The sequence below is a fragment of the Centropristis striata genome, chromosome 9 (assembly GCF_030273125.1).
Source record: "Centropristis striata isolate RG_2023a ecotype Rhode Island chromosome 9, C.striata_1.0, whole genome shotgun sequence".
Classification (NCBI taxonomy): domain Eukaryota; kingdom Metazoa; phylum Chordata; class Actinopteri; order Perciformes; family Serranidae; genus Centropristis; species Centropristis striata.
The window spans coordinates 32,127,308-32,146,658 of record NC_081525.1 but is presented as its reverse complement, the minus strand read 5'-3'; the positions used below and the strand labels follow the sequence as shown (position 1 = coordinate 32,146,658).

The 19,351-nt window shown below is 39.3% G+C and overlaps 2 protein-coding genes across 3 annotated transcripts; one reads left to right on the top strand and one right to left on the bottom strand.

Annotated features, from left to right (window-relative positions):
• The first annotated feature begins 4 nt into the window (after positions 1-4).
• Positions 5-8,910, top strand: LOC131977876 (afadin- and alpha-actinin-binding protein-like). 2 transcript variants are annotated; one of them, XM_059341333.1, is made up of 14 exons: positions 5-101; positions 2,152-2,266; positions 2,702-2,850; positions 3,067-3,270; positions 3,540-3,650; positions 3,768-3,903; positions 3,990-4,065; positions 4,361-4,526; positions 4,678-4,825; positions 4,961-5,097; positions 6,221-6,394; positions 6,532-6,649; positions 6,904-7,039; positions 7,620-8,910. In XM_059341333.1, the coding sequence occupies exons 2-14, from the start codon at positions 2,248-2,250 to the stop codon at positions 7,765-7,767; spliced, it is 1,722 nt and encodes a 573-aa protein (XP_059197316.1). In that variant the 5' UTR covers positions 5-101; positions 2,152-2,247; the 3' UTR covers positions 7,768-8,910. The 2 variants fall into 2 exon arrangements, with proteins under 2 accessions (XP_059197316.1, XP_059197315.1); XM_059341332.1 differs by having other exon boundaries at positions 2,699-2,850.
• A 57-nt stretch (positions 8,911-8,967) lies between these two features.
• On the bottom strand, positions 8,968-17,864 carry LOC131977381 (vitellogenin-1-like). The gene is made up of 34 exons (XM_059340647.1): positions 17,825-17,864; positions 17,155-17,175; positions 16,872-17,023; positions 16,536-16,787; positions 16,288-16,449; positions 16,042-16,190; positions 15,804-15,954; positions 15,549-15,706; positions 15,298-15,463; positions 15,086-15,211; positions 14,776-14,994; positions 14,471-14,688; positions 14,294-14,391; positions 14,080-14,204; positions 13,887-13,988; positions 13,653-13,772; positions 13,376-13,562; positions 13,185-13,278; positions 12,915-13,100; positions 12,659-12,800; positions 12,373-12,577; positions 11,784-12,283; positions 11,657-11,698; positions 11,477-11,551; positions 11,176-11,382; positions 10,931-11,073; positions 10,687-10,822; positions 10,474-10,597; positions 10,201-10,381; positions 10,014-10,108; positions 9,767-9,861; positions 9,506-9,671; positions 9,186-9,347; positions 8,968-9,096 (listed from the first exon to the last, which is right to left on the bottom strand). The coding sequence occupies exons 1-34, from the start codon at positions 17,862-17,864 to the stop codon at positions 8,993-8,995; spliced, it is 5,103 nt and encodes a 1,700-aa protein (XP_059196630.1). The 3' UTR covers positions 8,968-8,992.
• Positions 17,865-19,351: the final 1,487 nt, after the last annotated feature.

Sequence of the window (19,351 nt, the reverse complement as noted above, 5' to 3'; positions counted from 1 at the left end):
TTGGTTTGCGTGCAGTGATGTGTACTGTCATTTGGACCGACATGGCTTAAGGAGATGCGGCGTTGTGAAGCAAAGAAATACATTTAAAACCACAACGTAAAGTAAGTACCTCACATAGTCTATTAATTACCTCTTTCGTAACATTTGAAGCGTCTTCTTTTGTAACTGGTCAAGTTGTTTGGCTTAGATAACCAGCCGGTCGGCTTCAATGTCAGACTGGTTTCAGGGGGGTGGCAGTTAACGTTTGGTTAACGGTAGTTTACACACTGACATGCATAGCCTTTATGGTGTATTAAAACACTTTATTTAAGGTCACACATTACTTACATCACATAACTTACACTTGTTCCAGGCTATCCCTCGGTTATCTGTACCCTTAGCTCGCCGTGAAGTTCATGTAAACGCTAGTTAACTGTTGTTGTTTACGACCTTTTCTTGCACTTCCCAGCACTAAGAGAGTTGCTGAGATGTCAGTTTGAGTGGAATTTAACTTTAAATGGACATCATTGAAAGAAAAAGTTTAAAAACCTGAGATATGTAACTATATGTCAGTTTATTAGGTACACATAGCTTTAAATAAATGCAATCTATTACAACGGTTATGCAATAAATCACATTGGCATGAAGGTTCCCCGTTATTCCTGGAAATCCTTGAAAATGCTTTCAACAGCTTAATTTATGCTGTATAGCATGCCAAGTTTACTTGCGAACAGGGGGCACATTTTGAAACCTGAATTTTTTTTGGTGTTTTTCTTTAACTTGTCATGCTTCTGCAGAATGCTTTGGGGAAACTCATTATTTGGTTGTTTATATCAAAATTATATGTAATTTAATGTGCTGAAGCAGTAAAATAATCAGTATACAATACAGTATACAATAATCAGTATTGGAAAAGGGGTAGCCTGCAGAATCCACACCTTAACAAGGTGCATTCATATTTATGGTTATTCTGAGACTGTAGTTTGTGGTGCTGTTGAACTGTATGGCATTAACGTTATATTGAGAGTTAATAAAAGAATTAATAATGAGGATGACAAAATAAACCAAATAGAAAGGGATAACAGAACATTATACCCATTGTGAAGGTAGGATTTGTTGCAGGCCTTTTGTATTAGACTGCATTAGTTTCAGCTCGGAGTGTAGGCAAATCTGTCTGAGCTGTCTCATGTCATCCTAACAAATACCCTCATGGTTGTGAATTTTTTTCGAAAATGTCACTCAATTAAACAGCGTAGTCTTAAAATGCATTCTGTAAATACTTAGAAATTTCCCATTGAAAACTAAGCATACTTAGTAGATAGTTTGGCTAATTAGTCCAAGGTTAACACATGTTGAGTTGTCAGTCTAAGCAGTGTATAGACCTGTTAAGCTTTGTGGCTGTAGGCTTGCCATCTGTCTCGCTCATAGGTCTCGCCAGACTGATTAAATATCACTGAAACCAAAGGGTAGGTCCTCTGAGTTAAAGATAAGTCACAGCCTTCTCGCAACTTAAATGTGAGAAAATTTTAAACAAAATGTTCTTTGAAAAATAAATATTACATTTTTAAAAGCAATTTGTGCTTTGATTCTTGCTGTCCTAGAGTGAGGTGTTTTTGATGATACTTTGGGTTTTAAGTAATATCTCTTCATTATATGTAATTTTCTTAAAAATCAATCACATTACCCCTACAGGAGGGAGGAATGTTTTGTATGTGTTGTTCTGCAGACAAGTCAGCATACTTCCTGTCTGAGATTAGTCTGATCAGCTAATGATAAGAGCATTGGGATAAGATGCTGGCCTGGTCCCAGCTAGTAACATGTGAGATGCTTCTGCAGTGGCAACGGTGTAATACAAAGTCCACAGCAACAACATCATTAACAACATAACAGTCATAATTGAACACACCTAATATAATTTGTCTTTATAAAAGACACATTCTAAATTTTAATATTTAAAATAATCTATAGGATTGCTGTGACTACACTATGTGATCCTGGTTAGTTCATTGTCTGTGATAGATAAATAAATAAAAACCCTAGTAAATCTGTGATCCTTCCACTGTTACTTAGGTTAGTGCATATTTCCATCCCTCATCGCTGCATGTTTACCTCAATTGTCTCATAATCCAGACTGTGTTGAATGGACGCTGCTAATCTGACCCTCTATTTCAGGAGCGTTGACTGCGTAGGTGGATCTTGTGGTGAGCTGTGTGTCCTGCACATGTAGCAGACGATCCAGACACGTAGCCTGAAGGCTGCACTGCAACAATGCCGGAGTCTTCGCTGGGTGAGTTTGGATTTGAACATATTCCTAGATAAGTGATTTTTTGATTTTATTGAACAGTTGGCTATTGTGCTCAGCAGTTGTTTACAGACTTTACATGTCTACATGTCAACTGTACAATGAACATGATTTTGATTTTATGTCTGCAACATTAGTTAGATGAACTAAGGTACAACAATGCAGAGTTCTGCAGTTGTGTATAGGTTGCTGTATTATCACGATCTCTATCTTGTGCTCTGCATTAAACCTTGTGAGTTAGGAACAGGTTAAAATGACACAAATGGCAGATGAATGCTATTCTTAGTTTCTGGGCCAAAAGTAGCCCCAATTCCTGTAACATTTACTCTGTATGACGTGTTCTCCTTTTACTTGTGAAGCATTAACAAATTAGGCCATGCAATATAGTATATTTGACAGACATTTTATTACCCCCAGAAGTCAAGGACATCAGCAGCAGCTCTGCTGAATGTAGATCTGCTCCCTTGAGGCGGTTTAGTCAATCATCGCTGCCACTGCACAGAAACTACATGTTCAGTAACTTCTGCACAGAGCACAATGTGCAGGAATGTCTCTCTCACATCAATCAGGTAGGTAACGTAACATATATCTCTGATGTACTATTAGCGCAGTTATTGATATTTGCGTGCTTGTAGTTTAAAGGGATGGGTAAATGGGGTATACCATCCACCTTTAATTCTGTGTATTACTCATGTCTCACGTACATATGGATTAAATCAGGGTAGTCCTCCACAGGGGTAGTCCTCCACATCACATTTTTTTCTTCCTTTATTCTCCCTTTATAGGAGGTGTCATCTCTTGGCCTCCCACCAGTATGGACGGAGGCGAGCGGCAGTTCAGAGATGAATGTTGTGGCTGTGCTAAATTGCATGTATGACCTGATTCAGCTGCACCGCAGGGGTCTCCGGACCCTGGAAAACATGGAAGTGGAGCAGCTAAAGTCAAGCAGCAATGTGGACTTCTTGCAGCTCAACAACACCCAACTAAAAGTGTAGTAACATTTAAATTTGTTTTTAAATGAAAATGGAGATAAGCAGAAAATAATATCTTATCTATATTTGTTTCTCACGCCATCTGTTATCTATAGGTCCCATATTGTAAAAAGTGTGATTTTTTTTTTTGATTTCCATGTCTAGGTAACGAATCTGTACTCAGTAGTACTGATGTATTACCTATTTTATACAGTCTATGTGTATTACCCTTAAAAGTACCAAGTTCAGTACCCAACCCTAATACACACGTTATTCTGTTATCACAGGAGCAGCTTGAACTGTCCAAAAGAGAAAACACGGGACTCCTTGAAAGAGAGCGACAGCTGCAGCTGAAAGTGAAGAGTTTGCAAAACTGCCTGAAAAATGAGAAAGAAGAGGTAACTTTCTTTGTCTGTCATACCCCAGACAGAGTTGAAAGAACCCACAGACAGGTGTTTGGTCTCAGGTGGATAAGTATGAACTTTTGAAACGCTTGTTGCATTTCCTCTTGCCAGGTGCAAAAACTTCAGAACATAATCGCAAGCCGGGCCAGCCAGTACAATCATGAGATGAAAAGGAAAGAAAGAGAATTTAACAAACTGAAGGAGCGCTTGAATCAACTTCTGATCGACAAAAAGGAGAAAAAACAAGGTAAAGAAAAAATCCCGTTCAGCCTTATCTTTTGCCCCAATGTTTATTATCTTAAAACTTTCGACATTTGTCCTTTTTGCTTCCAGCTATTGATGTATTAAACAACATTGGAAGAGCTGATGGGAAGAGAAGCCTTTGGAAAACTGAAAAGACAGAAGCAAAGTAAGTTCACTTCTAATGTTTTTTTTTGTCATTTTACATTATTTATAACTTGTTTGTCTCTAAATATATACTTGTATGCATGAATAAAAAAGTGACAACACAGAAGAAAGTAATAGACAGCATGATCTAAAAATGTACTACACCTACTTCTACACATTAGGTCTTTTCTAGGTGAAACAGATGTATTTTAAAACCATAGGCCTCAAACACTTCTGGATATTACTGTAGCTTTAATTAATTTCCCCTGTTTTATAATGGACAAATAAACATTTATGAGTATCTTTCTCATCCCAAGGCACGAGGGAGAGATGTATAAGACTCTGCTGAGTGACTATGACACCCGACAAAGGGAGCTGCTGCTGGAAAATGCAGAGTTGAAGAAAGTGCTGCAGCAGATGAAAAAAGACATGGTGTCCATTCTGAGTTCAAGACTAAACGATGACCAGCATCAAGCTATACAGGCAGGTCACTTTTTTTTCTTTCAGCAATAAAAGGACATCAACTACTTTTTTTTTTGTCACAGCTCTAAATATGCTAAAATGTTTCATAGCCTTTTAGACTTTTAGTGTTTGCCAATAGATAGATGAAAAATATTTTAATTTTCTTTGTCAGGCTGACTCAGAGGAGGAAGACGAAGTGTTTGATTCCAGTAAAGAAAGTGTAGAACTGTATTGTGTTCACGCTCGGGAGAAGCTGACCAACAGTATTCGCCTCCAGTGGAGAAGACTCAAGAGCCACGTTGAAAGACTGGACAGCCAAGGTAGCTTTCATGCAGCATACTTTGACCGATTCTGATGGAATGTCACTTTGTTTTATGAAACAATTGCTCTCTTGTTCAACCTAAGATAAACTGCCAGACCAATCTAATATTAGATTTTCTGGGTTGTTTGTTCAGCATCTTTGGCTCAGATGGGCGACAGCAAAAACACTGATACAGTTTCCAGAGAGACCCATGAGGAGGAGATGGACAGACTGAAGCTGGAGATCCAACAGTGCAAAGACTTTATTCAAACACAACAGCAGCTCCTGCAGGTAAAACTAAATTTAGCCTGAACCTTTAGTCATTAGCCCTGCTGGGAATTCATTAGATCAAGTGGAAAAAGCAAGAGTCAAAGACTGAATTTAAATGTCTACCCTTCAGGTTTGTGGACTTAGTTCTTTACCTGCCTGCTATAAAACCAGCTGATACACAGACATCAAGTCTGTTTCACTTGTTGATGTGGAAACATTGGATTGACAGCTACAATCTTATATTGTACACGATGTGTCCCTGCAGATAACAAGATGTATTGTGAGTGAACAAAATAATATTCAGAACATTTCTATACAACAAAAGGGCAACACACAATCGAACACAGAAATGTTTGTAAATAAGGACCAGACTATAACCAAATACACGGTGGCCCATTAAGTTGGAATAAAATATTTTTTACCTCTTTCAAATGAAATGATTGTGACAATGTGATTAATTATTGACACATAAAGTGTATATCTTCTCAAAAGCTTATTAATCAATCTTTTCCAAACATGTCACAATGAAAATGAAATCACAATTTACAGAGGATCATGTCTGAAAACAAAATTATTCCAAATTTATGGGCAACCATGTAAATTGTTTAATGTTTTCCAGCTATTTTTTTAGCTTATATATTTGATATTACACTTCACAGCTTTGATTAGGTAGGCTGTAATAGTAAAATGCATTTTTATTGCTCCCATAGCCTACACTTCTACATACTAATGTATCAAAATGTGGTTGAATATTATTTCTGGCCTACATGTTTCAAGTAATGTATTAAAACAATAATTGTGGATTTTTACCACAATTTACCACAAAACTTGCCAGGAACGCACCAGCAAAGCACATACGTCTGCAAGTGTGGTCAAGTTCAGGGTGCCATATCATTCTTTATACCGTTTTTTTAAATTATTATTTCTTTAAGTGTGAGTAGGAAGTGAAGGAACACTTAGAAAGTTACTACTTTTAAATATATGTTCACCTCTAACATTGTAGCTTCAACTCTGTGTTTACTCTCTCTCTCATAGTGTTAACCAGAGCACTCAAATTGAAACCTTGTTTGCATGCTGGAGGAAAGATTCAGTATTTTGTCTGTTGCAGTAACTTAACATTTCCTCAATTTCCTTCTTCTTGTAGCAACAGCTGAGCTCTCCGTGCGACGAAGAGACGGCATCCCTGCTGAGTGACTGCTACATGCTGCAGGAGAAAGAACGCTTTAAAGAGGAGTGGAAGACCCTCGAGGAACAGAGAAAGATCTTTGAGAGGGAGAGGAGGAACTTCACTGAAGCAGCTATACGACTTAGCCATGAGGTGATTCATAAAACATATATTTCAAAAACAATTGGTATGAAGGAGAAGTTAGGCAACACGCCACGTTTTTCTCTTTGTGCTTAAGTTTAAAAAGTGACTGTTTATATGTTGGTCCTTTTGTCTGGTTTAACTTGCAGAGAAAGGCCTTTGAGGACGATCGAGCGACGTGGCTGAAACACCAGTTTTTAAACATGACTCCATTTCCTGACTCAAAGAAACCCCAGATGTCAAAGTCAAAAAGTGCCTTTTTAATATGTAAGTGTGAAACAAAAGTTGTTTTTTAAATAACTTTAATGAATAAACTGAATGATAATGATACCTATAGGTTATCAATAGACTTTCAATAATATGGGCTGATCTCTGAAGTCTTTTATAGGTCAACTGTGATACAGGTATTGATTAATAGAGTATAGGTTTATGTAATAATAATATTTCATGTTATTATTATGTTTTTCTGTATAAGTCACTTTCCTGATGTAAATCAATAAAGTCCCATCTTATTTTTGCAGCTAAACCGGAGGCAAGTGCAGCGCCTGCTCCAGAAAAGCTCATTAAATGCCCTTCCCCCACACCAAGATGTGTTCCACTGACGTTGCCATCAACAGCCGACCAGTATCAAACACGTGGCCTTACTCCAGAAAGCAGGTACAGTGTCTTATATTACAAATCATCCCATAATGTACCCAGGCGCCCACATTCTGGTCTGAAAAGTGAAGCCAATGCAAAAAGCAAAGGGTTTTTAAACCTGCATTATTTGTAATGGTTATTAGGAGGCAACTCACCTGTTTGCAAACGAGGTCAGATTGTATGAGGGAATGACCCTACTTCTCACTGATTTATTATCTCAGTAAACATTTTCCTAATGTGGTGATGTTCTCAAACAGTAGTTTCAACTGGTCACCAATACAGCTTGATTGTTGATTTTGTAAATTATGGTCCCATTTAGAGTAAAATAGACTGTAAAGCAGGGCATGCTTTAGGATGTGGATACCTTGTGATTGACGGGTAGCTACAACGCCTCACTGTGTGTTTTATAGTCGCTTCTGGCTCTAAAAAATCAGGATGACCATAGTCAAATTGCCAAACTTGAGGTTTTAGAATGTCCACAAACCAGTGGGTGAAGTCACAATGGCTACGTCCGCCTCTTCTATACAGTACCGTCTATGAATGTACCTTTAGATAAATGCTGCTGCTCTGTATCTCTGAGTCTTTTTCTAAATTTCAGATTGACCAAACCAAAGAGAAAGACTGAACGTGTTGAAGAATCCAGCATCTTCTCAAATGGAAATGTTCCAGTTCAGCGCAAACAGTGGAACAACAGTGAAGACCACAGCAGACACACACTCGCAAAGGAAAAGACCAGCTCTATATGAACAAAAACTTTCACAGTTTGAATCAGAATTCTTGTGAATGTCCATTGATTATGGATGATTTGAGGTATTTCAGACATAGACCTGAATTGTGAATGCCAAGTGCTTGAAGAAAGACTGTAAAATGATTAAATAGCCAAACCTGAGTTCTGGTTCGCTGCTAGTGTTCTTTGCTCTGTGTGACTGAGAGAATATCTAATTGTTTCTTCTTTTTATTATGTATCAGCTTTTTTTCCTATATTATGTGATACATTTATTTATTTATTTATATGGTGCTGTATATCTTGTGTCTAGGATCATGATCTAAGGCTAGTATTTTTTTGGCAGTGCAGGTGTCCCAAAAAAGATCATGTGTAATGAGATGGCCCTTACTAATGTTCGCTGTTGCATCTTAACCTGCCTAAATGTTGTTGTTTTTACCACAACTTTTCAACTTATGTTATTATGTTAAACTTCTCAACTGGCACAATGTTTTAGAATGTAGATTTAATGCTGCTGTTTCACTGAATGCAATAAGAAACTGGGGAAAAAAGTATTTTTCTATAGATTGATATAGAATTGTGGTTGACAACATTGTTTTCTAGTGAAAGATGTTGCAGTTAAATAGGAAAAAATATGACATAACATGTAAAACCCTGACACTCCAACACACTTATCAATATGAATGTGCATTCTTCTCACCCTTTTATTTATTCATTAATATGTTAATTTTAGTTGCTTTATATTGAAAGATGAAAATAATTCTTGCAACATGAATGTGACATGATGTATTCCAGACAATCTTGTATTCTTGAAACATTCATTATACATTCTTCAAAGTTCAAACACAAGTTTCTTGTCACATGACCTTTATTGTCCTCTTTTGGAAACAATTTTGAGTGCTAACTGATTAACAGAGCTGCTTTACTTGTTCCTGCTCATTCACTGGTTGCCTGTAATTGACAGAAGTGGAGACCACTTAGGTAAACACAGCAATTCAGCAGGACTGTCGAGTAAAGAGGTAAATGCCTGTTATGTGCATGTTTTGGCAAACAGTATTAGGATGGTGCAACATTGATCATAATATTGTGCATTTTCCCTGTAAGTAATGCATAACTATAGTTCTGAATGAAGTTGTCATAAAAGAAAAGACTTAACAACAGAAAACTTGTTTTGAGATGCAGTTTATTTAATAATAGGTTTGAAACAATTGCATACACATTATGTAAGTGACCAACAGAAGACCATTTTAAGCACACTGAGCAGTGCAGCTGCAGGCCAGATGGGCTTCTGTTTTTTCCCTGAGATCCTCGCTGTTGTCGTACATGCTGCTCAGGGTCTCTGGGCGAGAATCTGCAAAGGTAAAAGGAGAAGAGCAATTAGAAACCGTCATTTTCCTCCATATGTTGTTGCTTGCCTCAACTGATTTCTGGCAAACTCACCAATGGGCTGGCAGTGGAAGCCAACATTGACGGTGGTGGTCTTCACAGGGAAGCAGCCAGCCAGACAGCGCAGCACAGGCTCAACAGAGTAGCATCTGGATTCCTGGCCATGAATGTTAATCTGCCTCTCCAGCTGCACAGATTCGAGCTTCATGCGGCACTCTGCAAGAGAAAAGGTGTTGAGAAGTGAGTATTCTGCTGGATTCAGTGCATCATTACATTTAAAATGACCGGCTTGCAGTGTTATTACAACTGTGAATCATCACAGTGGAAAAAGGATGTTGCTGTAAAGTAATTCCACATCAAACGTTATGTCTCACCAGTGCTGTCCCTGCAGCTCTCAGCTGGCAGAACCCAGGAATGGGCATAGCTGACTGGGTTCTTGCTCAAGCGTCCGTTGGGTGTGCGGTACTCCTGTTTGATTTCCCCATCAGCCCTTCCACAAAGTCCACAGGTCTGTCCCTTCATCCAGTCTGCAACTCTAACCTGGAGTGCAAGATCATACAAGACATTACAGCTTAGTCTGGACTCAAGCAAAATCTGTCTCTGTTCTTAAATTGTCCATGGTTAGTGTCATTTACCGTCCATGAGTTCTTGTCAAAATAGACCTCATGAAGACCATGGCTGGGAGCGTACACAGAAATGCCTTCATCCTTTGGCCTGATCTGGATTTTAGCTGTAAGCAAATAACAGTTTGATAGGCATTTACTTTAACTTAAATACTTCGCATACAAAAAATTGAACAGTTACTATGTAGTTTGCAATATGATATTACATATTGCTGCATCCGGACAAGATTTAAAATGTGGGATGAGTGTGTGTAGAAACCTGTGGGATGCTGGTATGGCAGGTTGTTGATGGGTATTTCCATTCCGTTGACCTTCACGATGACGTCATTGTTCTTGGGGTACAGGTCGATATCACTACAAGCGCAGAAGTGAAAATATTCAGTGATAAATATTCAAGCTTGTGGTTAAAAAACATATTTTCTTTGTTGATTTTAATGGACACTCACATGTCAGCGATCTTTACATTGATGTGGTTCTGTTCAATGTGATCCTTCTTCAGCAGAACCATGAATTTCAGCTCATCTGTGCAATCCTGTGCCAGAACTTGGTAGCAAGACAGAGGCATCTCATTCTTGTATCTCCTGTTGTTGAATGTGGTCAGTGCGTCTCTCCTGAAGCTACATTCAGCTGTGAAGATTAAAAAATAATTTTAATCCTGGGTACAGAGGCAAAGATACCCGTGAGTGCATTTCATATTAAATAATAAGGTAAGTCATTACCTGCTCCAGCCTTTGAAAACAAGTACTGTACTTGATCAATAACGTCTTTGAAGGGGATAAGCTCTTTGATTTCATCAAGCGGCAGAGGGATGGGAAGAAGCAGAGACATCTTGTAGACACTGTGCTGTAGATAGAAAAATTCACATTTATTAAGAAAAATAGTGAAGACAAACATGACTTCGTAGTTTGTAAGAAATGCTAAATTATTCATACTGTTGGTGTTTTCCAGATGAAGTCAATGGTCTTCTCAGATGAGGCAACCACTGTGAATGAGAGCTGCTTGTCGCTGGTTTCTTCCTTTTGTTTAATCAGGCCGGGGAGTGAGCGAATAGGAATGTAGTTATAGATCCTGTAAAAAAATTAAATAAATAATCCAAATATCAGACATTTTACATGTACATTTTACATCTATATTGCACGTGGTTAGGCTTAAGCCAGAAGGTGTCAAGTGTCATACTTCTTTGCATAGCGTTTAAGTGCAAAAGGCAGTTTGTTCCAGGCCACTCTGAGGCGACCTGCAGGGTTTGCACCAAGAAGACCAGTTTCAGCTGTGATTGTGGTTTCGTACTGCTTGCATTCTTCTCCCCAGGCAATCTTTGCCTATTGAAGACAGAAGATGTGATGATGAGGCAGCTTGTATCAATGGTAGCCTTTTTATATTACATCCCTACGAAATTTAATATGAGCGAGACAGTGTCTTACTGTGACTTTGTGCTTGCTGAGCAGAGCTCCATCAGCACAGAACTTCCAGTTGTCGTCCTCAGCCAAGGCAGCCAGAATAACCTGCAGTCTGCTGGTAACTTTGTCCAGGTAGGTGGCCAGCTCGTATCCCATTACCTTTTTGTCAGCTCTGACGGCACGCAAGATGATGGCAAAAGTAGGTTCAACTTCACTCCCAAGGAATTTTTTCTGTGGAAACAATCAGGGGTGAATCATGTGACCACATTGAAAAGATTTAAAGAAGGATATATATTTTTTATTATTTAAGATTATCAAGATTCACCTGTTGATAGATGGCTTCGAAGCTTGAGGCGCTGCTTCTGCTCCTGGAAATGGCAGCGGCTTGGGAGGTGATAGCCTACAATAATGATCAATGAAAGTTAAAGGCCACCATGAAAAAGCTGCAACACAAGTTAACATGCAAATTGTGCGATACACTGTCATTATTTGAATCTAAACTTACCTGCATCTTGTGGTGCTTCTGGAACCTTTGACGAGTCACGCGCTGTTCAGGAGAGATATTTTGTCAGATTTCACTTGTATGTAGACTAATTTATATTCTTCTATGCAAACAATCTTTAAGTGTTTACCTGTGAGATACGAGCACTGGAGCGAGAGGAACTTGAGCTGGCACTGAAGAGTGATGCAAGGCTAGATGCGGAGCTGGACCTGCTCACAGATCTGGAGGAGCTGAGTCTGCTGCTGCTGCTGCTTCTGCTGCTTCTGCTGCTGCTTCTGCTTCTGCTGCTGCTGCTGCTTCTGCTACTGCTGCTGCTGCTGCTGCGAAGTTTACGGATTGGAGCGGCTGCATCAATGGCCTTGCGGCTGACACGAGATGAGGAGCTGGAAGAGGAGCTGGAAGAGGAGCTGGAAGAAGAGCTGGAGAGTCTTGAGCGAGAGCTGCTTGAGCTAGAGGAGGAAGATGAGGTGATGTTCCTTTGACGAGGTTCCAGGATTTTCTTGAGCTTCAACAAGTCCTGTTTTTCTTCAATTATTTCTTTACTCAGGTTGATCTGTTTGATGAGCTTCTCTGCAGCCTTTGGTCCAACTTGAACCTCCATCTCCAGTCTTTCAACCCGCTCACCTTCAACTGAAAGTATCATTATATTATGCCATTAGGAATTACTTTGTTTGCAGTGCTTCGACAAAATGCACAAGTATTGTGTTCTCAGTACTTACTTGGTTGGAAGGAAAGAGCAATAAGATGCTTTCCAGCCAGTTTGTACAGGGCAATGTCCCGGATGGCAGCAGCGTTTTCAGTGGCAACCTTCAAACAGCCCTTCAGTCCAACGGCAAGAGCTTTAGCACAGTACTTCTTATCAAACTTAATTGCTTTGGTTTTAATCTTAGCAATATCCTCCTGAAGGATCTCTGAGGATTTTGACTGTGGAAAGAAAGACATAAAAATTATATTGTACATGGAGATACTGTAGTTGCTATTTTAAAGACAGGGTTTAAAGCTCACCAAACTATCAGCAGCAGAGGAAATAATCTTAGATCTGAGGATCTCCCTTGAGAGTGGCTCCAAGACCTTGGCAGGGAAGAGGGAAGTGATTCTTGCAGCAGCAAGATCTTCAACATTTCTTGCCACAGCTACAGTCTCAACACTGTTGTGAAAGAACAAGAACTTTATGATGTAGGTCCCTACAATAAATCAATATTAGAAGTGACAGTTCAGTAATTTTAAGGGCACACGTTGAGTTAAAAATGTCAGTCTTTACCGCACAGCTGCAATGTGTTCAGGCACAGAAACGGGCAGAACTTCGATCTTAAAGTGGCCCTCGTTGATGTTAAGACTTGCGGCGATTTTGGCAGGCACAACAGCGTTGAGTTGAGCCTTTGATATCATGGAAGCCTGGATTATCTCAGTGTTTACCCCCATCACGGCAAATGTGTTCACAATAGCGCTAGAAGGAAAAGACATTTGGATGAAACACTTTATGAAGTTTTTTTTGCTAATGTTTTATTTTAGTCTCAGCTATTGTACCTACCTTGGTTTGATCTCAGTCTCAAGTTGCATCTCTGTCTTCAGAAGATGAGCAATGTGGAAGTTTTCTGGCAGCTCTGGCCTTGTGATGGCCTTGACTAAGAAAACAAATAAACCCATGTGTCACTTAACTTCAAGAGCCAGTCTATAGCTTTTGATTAGCTAAACTACGTATGATTTATAGCTTCTACTCACCTTGAGCAGTTGCGGCAGCCACAGCAGTAGTGTACAGACTGAGCTCCACTGGAAGACCAGCAGCAGTTGGCATGATACGCCTCACCTCAGTGAGCAGCAGGGGCTTAACGAGGTGCACGTTAACACCAGCCAGCACAGCCTTGATGGCATTCCTACCGAGTTCTTGAACAGCGGGTCCAGTGGCGATCTGTTGGTAAGAAAGTGCCATCACTATTGTGTCTCGCATAAAATTGTTTGTTTTAAAAGTTGGTCTTGAAGTTGAAAGGATAAATCATACCGCAATGGCCTGGTCAACCAAGAGTCTGTCAATGTTGGCAAAGGCAATTTCTTGTCCAAAGAATTTGACATAGATGGAAGCCAGGGGTTTGCTAGTGGGCAGAGACCTCCACTGAGAGAGCTGTGGAAAAAAAGAAAACATATAATCCAATATTATCCTGCTGTGTTTATCATGTGCCATTGTTTACTATTATTTCCTTGTATTAGCAACTTTGTGGTGTTTTTCATTGCTTACAGCCTTAATGACACGCTTCATCTTGGTGATTCTGTCAACATTGTCAATGAGAGCAGGGTTTTTCAGGAGAACCTCCTGGAGTCCCTCAGTTCTTACTCCAACCTAGGAAAAATTCAACATGTTAAAATATTCTTTTCAAGTTAAACTACATATATATGAGAGGGCAGGTGCAGTGCTTTCTTCTCCTTCTAACCTCCAGAACATCGGCAGCAGCTCCAGCCAGGTAGGCACGGGTCTTAGCCACAATAGATCTGGGCAGAATGGTGGCAGCATCATTGATGTAGAAAGCGCTGGCAGCAGCACCAAGCATCAAGGGATCTGAAAGAGTTTTACAAGATGCAGTGAGTTGAGGATCCAGAAGAAAAGAACCTTGATGTAATGCTAACATGATATGACATTGGCCTTACTGTTGTAGATGTCCATGTGGAGGGCTTTGCTGAAACGCATGCTCAGTCTGTCCAGCTTGGGGCTCAAGATTTTGACGGCAACATTGCAGGCTGCAGCACTGCAATGAAAATGGCAAATAGCTCAGTAAATAGACTTCAGTTCACTAAATGGACTTGATGATGAGTGGGTGCACTTACACTGAGGCATGGATAGCAGCGGTGCTCCTGGTCAGGGACTTCATGTGAGAGTAAGTGAAGCTTGCAACCTGCAGATTTGGCTCTGTCTTCACAATGTTGGCAAGAGTTGTCACCAAACCCATTGGAGGCCTTGTCTCAAACAGCACGATGCATGCGAGCATACGAAGCTCTGGGTGAAGAGCTCTGTCCATGTAGAGCTGAAGAGCCAACTCCTGGATCTAATTTATAAGAAAAAACAAATTGAGTATGAAGTTTTCTCTAAAAACTACAATAGTTTGAAATACTCTTTGGTGTTGAGAATTCACCATTCTGGGCTCCTTCTTTGCAATGTTCCTCAGGGCCATGATGGCATCAGCGTGAACTCTGACGGGCAGAGATGCGGCAGCGGTGCCATGAATGGGCAGGATCTTTGTAATCGGCTTAAGGCTAGTAGGATGGGCAGCGTTACCCAAAACCTTCAGGAGCAGGATGATTTCCTGGGTATCGTCTCTAGTGACAGCCTCTGTAAGGAGGTCCTGGACGGGCTGATGGGGGAAAATGACATATTGAGATATTTTCACATCCAGAAATGTGCAGAAGACTTTGAAGTAATAGGAGACAACAAAGTTATATCACCTTGATCAATTCAGCAGGGCAGACGGGCCTCTCAACACAGAATTTTGAAACCATGGTACCATAGCCAAGGAGGGTGACCTCACGCAGAATGCGATTCTCAGTAATCTTGTTGTTGACTGCCATGCTCTGTAAGGGAGCAGTATTCAGTAAAGTTTTTTCTATTCAGTAATGTTCCTCTATTCTTATTACAGACAACTTTGTGGTTTACCCACCTCAACCAGCTTGATGGCCTCAGTGTCGGCTGTCACCATGTGAATAGATGCAATCAAAGCCTGAGCAGCTTCAGGAGCAGTCAGTTCATCAGCCAAGTATTTCTCCTTGATGAATTTCAGAGCAACAGGAGTTCCAATGGCAGGGATGGCGTCCAAGATCCACTGTCTGGAAGATGAAAATGGAGTGAGTGATCCTGTATACGTATATAGTTTCTGGCATTTTGTTCAAATGTTCAAACATTTAATGTCACCTGTAGGCATGTTTGGTTCTGTATTGGCTCCAAAGCACTTCCAGGTCTTCAGTGCGAGCTCTACGAAGAAGCTGAATGAGTTCCAAAAACTTCAGAGGGGCATCCTCGTGGACTTTCTCCATATTGTGGATAACCACATGATTCAGAACCTCCATGATCTAAAAACAGAGAATCAAAGACAAAGTAATTTTAATCTGATGGAGATTCACATATTTCTTGATATTATTGATAATTTAAAGCAGTCTGAGACAATACCTGAGTCTGTACATTGACGATCTTGACGAGCTGGATCGGTGTCTGAAGAAGCTCAGTGGAAAACTCGTACTTAAGAGATCCACGGTGAATATATTGAGCCTCGATGGGTGCAATGGTGGCTCTCTGAATCTCAACGAAGACCAAGGATTGCCTTGAAAGTAATGTGAAAACGGTCAATCTGCAGCTCCTTTAAAGCCAAACACTGCTATTATTACCTTCTGATTATCTATTGACATACTTGGTTTGCATCTGAGCAGCTCCATTCATCTCAGAGAAAGGTGAGAACTGGATCAACTCATTAACTGCTGCCTCCAGGATCAGGATGCCGTCAGCGACTTGCTTCAAGACATAGTTGTATGCGGTAGCTCCTCTCAGGTTCTTTGAATCCTGTGAAGGTGAACCATATAGTTGCTCAATCATGCAATATATTTTTTTACTCTAATACATGTAGGCTATGCATGACACAAAGTGGGTTTGAACCTACCTGCTGGCACTTGACGCATTTCTCAGTGTATGCCAACCCCAGATCCTTCACAATCTTCTCCTGGCAGTGGTTCAGATCCCTGGTCTTTGTCAGGATGATGCGTTCAGCCTTTTCATCCTCAGTGATGGCATAGAGGGTCTTGCACACACCCTGAGCTCCAGCCTTATTGGGAAAAGCACATGTTAAATAGGGAGATTCAACTTCTTGTAATAGGTTTATAATCAGTACTGAAGGGTCTTTTGACAAACCTCATGGATCTCGTAGACGTTCTGTGTCTTCTTGATGTTGAGCTGAAGGACGTTCAGGATACCTCTGTAGATGTTCAGCACTGTTGTTGAGATTCCCTCAGGAGCGAGCACTTTTCCAACAACACCATTGGCATACTCAAACTTGATGGGAGTCAAGAGCTGAGGTTCCAAGGCTGAAGTCAGCTTGGTTGCTGGGATAAAGTGGTCCTTAGGCCAGATGCCGCTGTACTCGCTGAGCTCAGGTTCAGCAAGCTAGAGTGTAAAAATAAGATTTATCACTGGCCAGATTGCATTTGAAAAGTGAAGAAGATTTTTACCTTTTTTTAGGATCTTTACCTTCAGCATGAATATATTTTCGGCTGCAGCACTGATGAGAACTTTGGTGCGTACTTTGAGTCCGGGTCTTGCTAAACCTTCCTCGGGCAGACCGCCCAGGAGCATTGCCTCATACTTGTAGACATAAGTCTTACCGGCAGCAAAATCCGGAGCTGTAAGAACAATTTCACTCAGTAAGATGTACTCTACCTAATCCCCCGAACTATTCGAGGTTTGTATGTATATAGTTTGTTATGAAAAATGGAAGCTGTTTTTTAAGATTATAATTAAGTACTGAACTTACCAAAGTTATGAGGTTGACCGGCTGAAAATACATTAAAAGGAAATTAATAATTCAGCTAGTAAATGGTGAAACTATTAAATCTAATTCTAAACAAAATGCAATGCAGTTGTATTCTAATGTAAATACAATGAAATATTGTGTACTTGTCTCATAAATGTACAGTATTCAGCTATTCTGATAATGATATTTTTTTTATATCTTGCTCCTCGTAGCAATGATAGATTGTCTTTTCTGTTTCTGTCACTTCATATTTTTCAAGTTCCTTCAAAAGCCTACAACTGTGTATTAAAGCAGGTGCAGCATAGTGTTATACTTATAATATAGCAATCTCTCAGGTCCCAATTTGACTTTAAAAAAAAAAGAGAACTGGATACATCAACCATTTAGCCTGCACTGCAACATAAAAGCATCAAATATAAAATGTATTGAAGTATAATAAATTGAAAATGCAATCAGGTATTTAAATAAGAATAGAGGAAAGTACACTTATAAAATACATGTTAAATTAACTTCTGCTCAACTGTATATGGCATTTCTGCACTAAATTCAACTTTATGTTAAAAATGACCAATTCAAATGCGTCATTTTATGAAATCCAAAAAATAAGTGCACTGTTATTTACAGTTTATGATTAAAACTGCATTTTTAAATTCACCACACTCATACTCACCCACAAAGGCCAAAGTCAGGGCAAGCACAACCGCTTTCATGGCTGATGGGGTTGTGAAGCTCTGCAGTCACAGACTGCCTTTTTGTAGGACGATATCTGCTGACAAAGTCAAATACGGATGATAGGTAGATAAGATAGGTGGGTAGGTTCGGTTTGGGGAGGATGTCAGGGCGTGGAGCAAAAGTTAGGGTCACCTGACCTTGTTCTTTTCAGATTTGCTAAGTCAAAGTGAAATCATGTTTTCAAAGTGTTTGCTGTGTCTCAGAAATCATTATGCAATAAATTTGTGAAGAATGTTTTACTACAGTAATCCTTTGTTTGAAAAGTTTCCCCTTTTTTGGGTTGTACTTGCAATTATGTGGTCATTATTTGACCTATGAGACAATAAAAAGGATTCATCAAAAGAAATATATTGTTTTTTCTGTTTGTTGTTTTAGTTAAACTGAGTAAAAGCTATTTTTTTCTGCCCAAATGTTTTAAAATCAACATATGGTTTTCTTTGACCGGTTATAGCAACACATTTTTATTAAAGGGAAATTAATCGGATCAGGATCTTTATTTACCTATAGAGAAAACTGATTCATTAAATTGTGTTATGCTCCTTGCTCATTTATAATCTACTGTAGGTATGGCATGGATCATTTTTGTCTTTTAATATTCAAAGTGCTATTTTATAATTTTGTGAATTTGTCTGGCATTTCTGTATCATATTGTTGAAATGCAGTTTCAAAGTTCACACAAGAGGGCACCATGACTATTGCTGTTTACTCGTTTTATTTGTTGTGGTCAGGGTGACTGATGACATGATGTCATCTTATCTTATGACATTTCAGCAGGTCTGTATGTCCATTGCAACTGTGAAATGGACATTTTTAGCACACATTAACAGAAACGGTTTACTTTGTTAATTCTCTAAAAGTTGCTATGTGTCTATATATATATATATAAATCCATGTTCTTTGATATAACTGTTTATAATGTTCACAATGAATCAACAGTGTATAGGAACTCAACCTGCTTTGCAAAATGACAGGAGGCCAGGGCCCAGCTAATAAACAAACAACAATAATATTTATTAGAAGAAATTGGTATACAATAAAAGGGCCATAACTCATCTTTCTTCAAAATTCTTTATTTTTAATGTTATCTGACTTCTTAACTCATTTACACAAGGACAGACACAACACAAAACCCATATGACGGATAAATCACATTATTTTAATGCATTTAATAGCTGCAACCAATTTTTTTTTTTACATTTAAAAGAGTTTGTACAACATTAAATACAGCTAAAACAATTTTAATACAAAATCTGAATTACTGATTAAAAACAAACACTGAAGTAACTAGTGATGGCAGTGCGACATTGAAAACCTGAACTACAGTTCCATAGAACCACTACCTCAATAAAAATCTTTGGGTGTTCCCCATCCCACATTATCACACTCTGCAATAGTTTGTCAAGCACAACCAACCAATACCATATTTTCCGAGCACTCTCTCCTCAACAATACAATACACACATTC

Bases quoted from the DNA above. Each gene is read 5' to 3' on its own strand.
- LOC131977381 (XM_059340647.1), bottom strand. From the start codon at position 17,864: ATGAAAGCGGTTGTGCTTGCCCTGACTTTGGCCTTTGTGG. The intron at 12,578-12,658 runs GTGAGCTTTAAA...TTCTTTCCACAG, and splicing joins CCTCTGCTGCTGATAGTTTG to TCAAAATCCTCAGAGATCCT. The intron at 10,598-10,686 runs GTATGAATAATT...TTCTATCTACAG, and splicing joins TCATCTGGAAAACACCAACA to CACAGTGTCTACAAGATGTC.
- LOC131977876 (XM_059341332.1), top strand. The intron at 4,527-4,677 runs GCAGGTCACTTT...TTTCTTTGTCAG, and splicing joins ACCAGCATCAAGCTATACAG to GCTGACTCAGAGGAGGAAGA. The intron at 4,826-4,960 runs GTAGCTTTCATG...TTGTTTGTTCAG, and splicing joins TGAAAGACTGGACAGCCAAG to CATCTTTGGCTCAGATGGGC.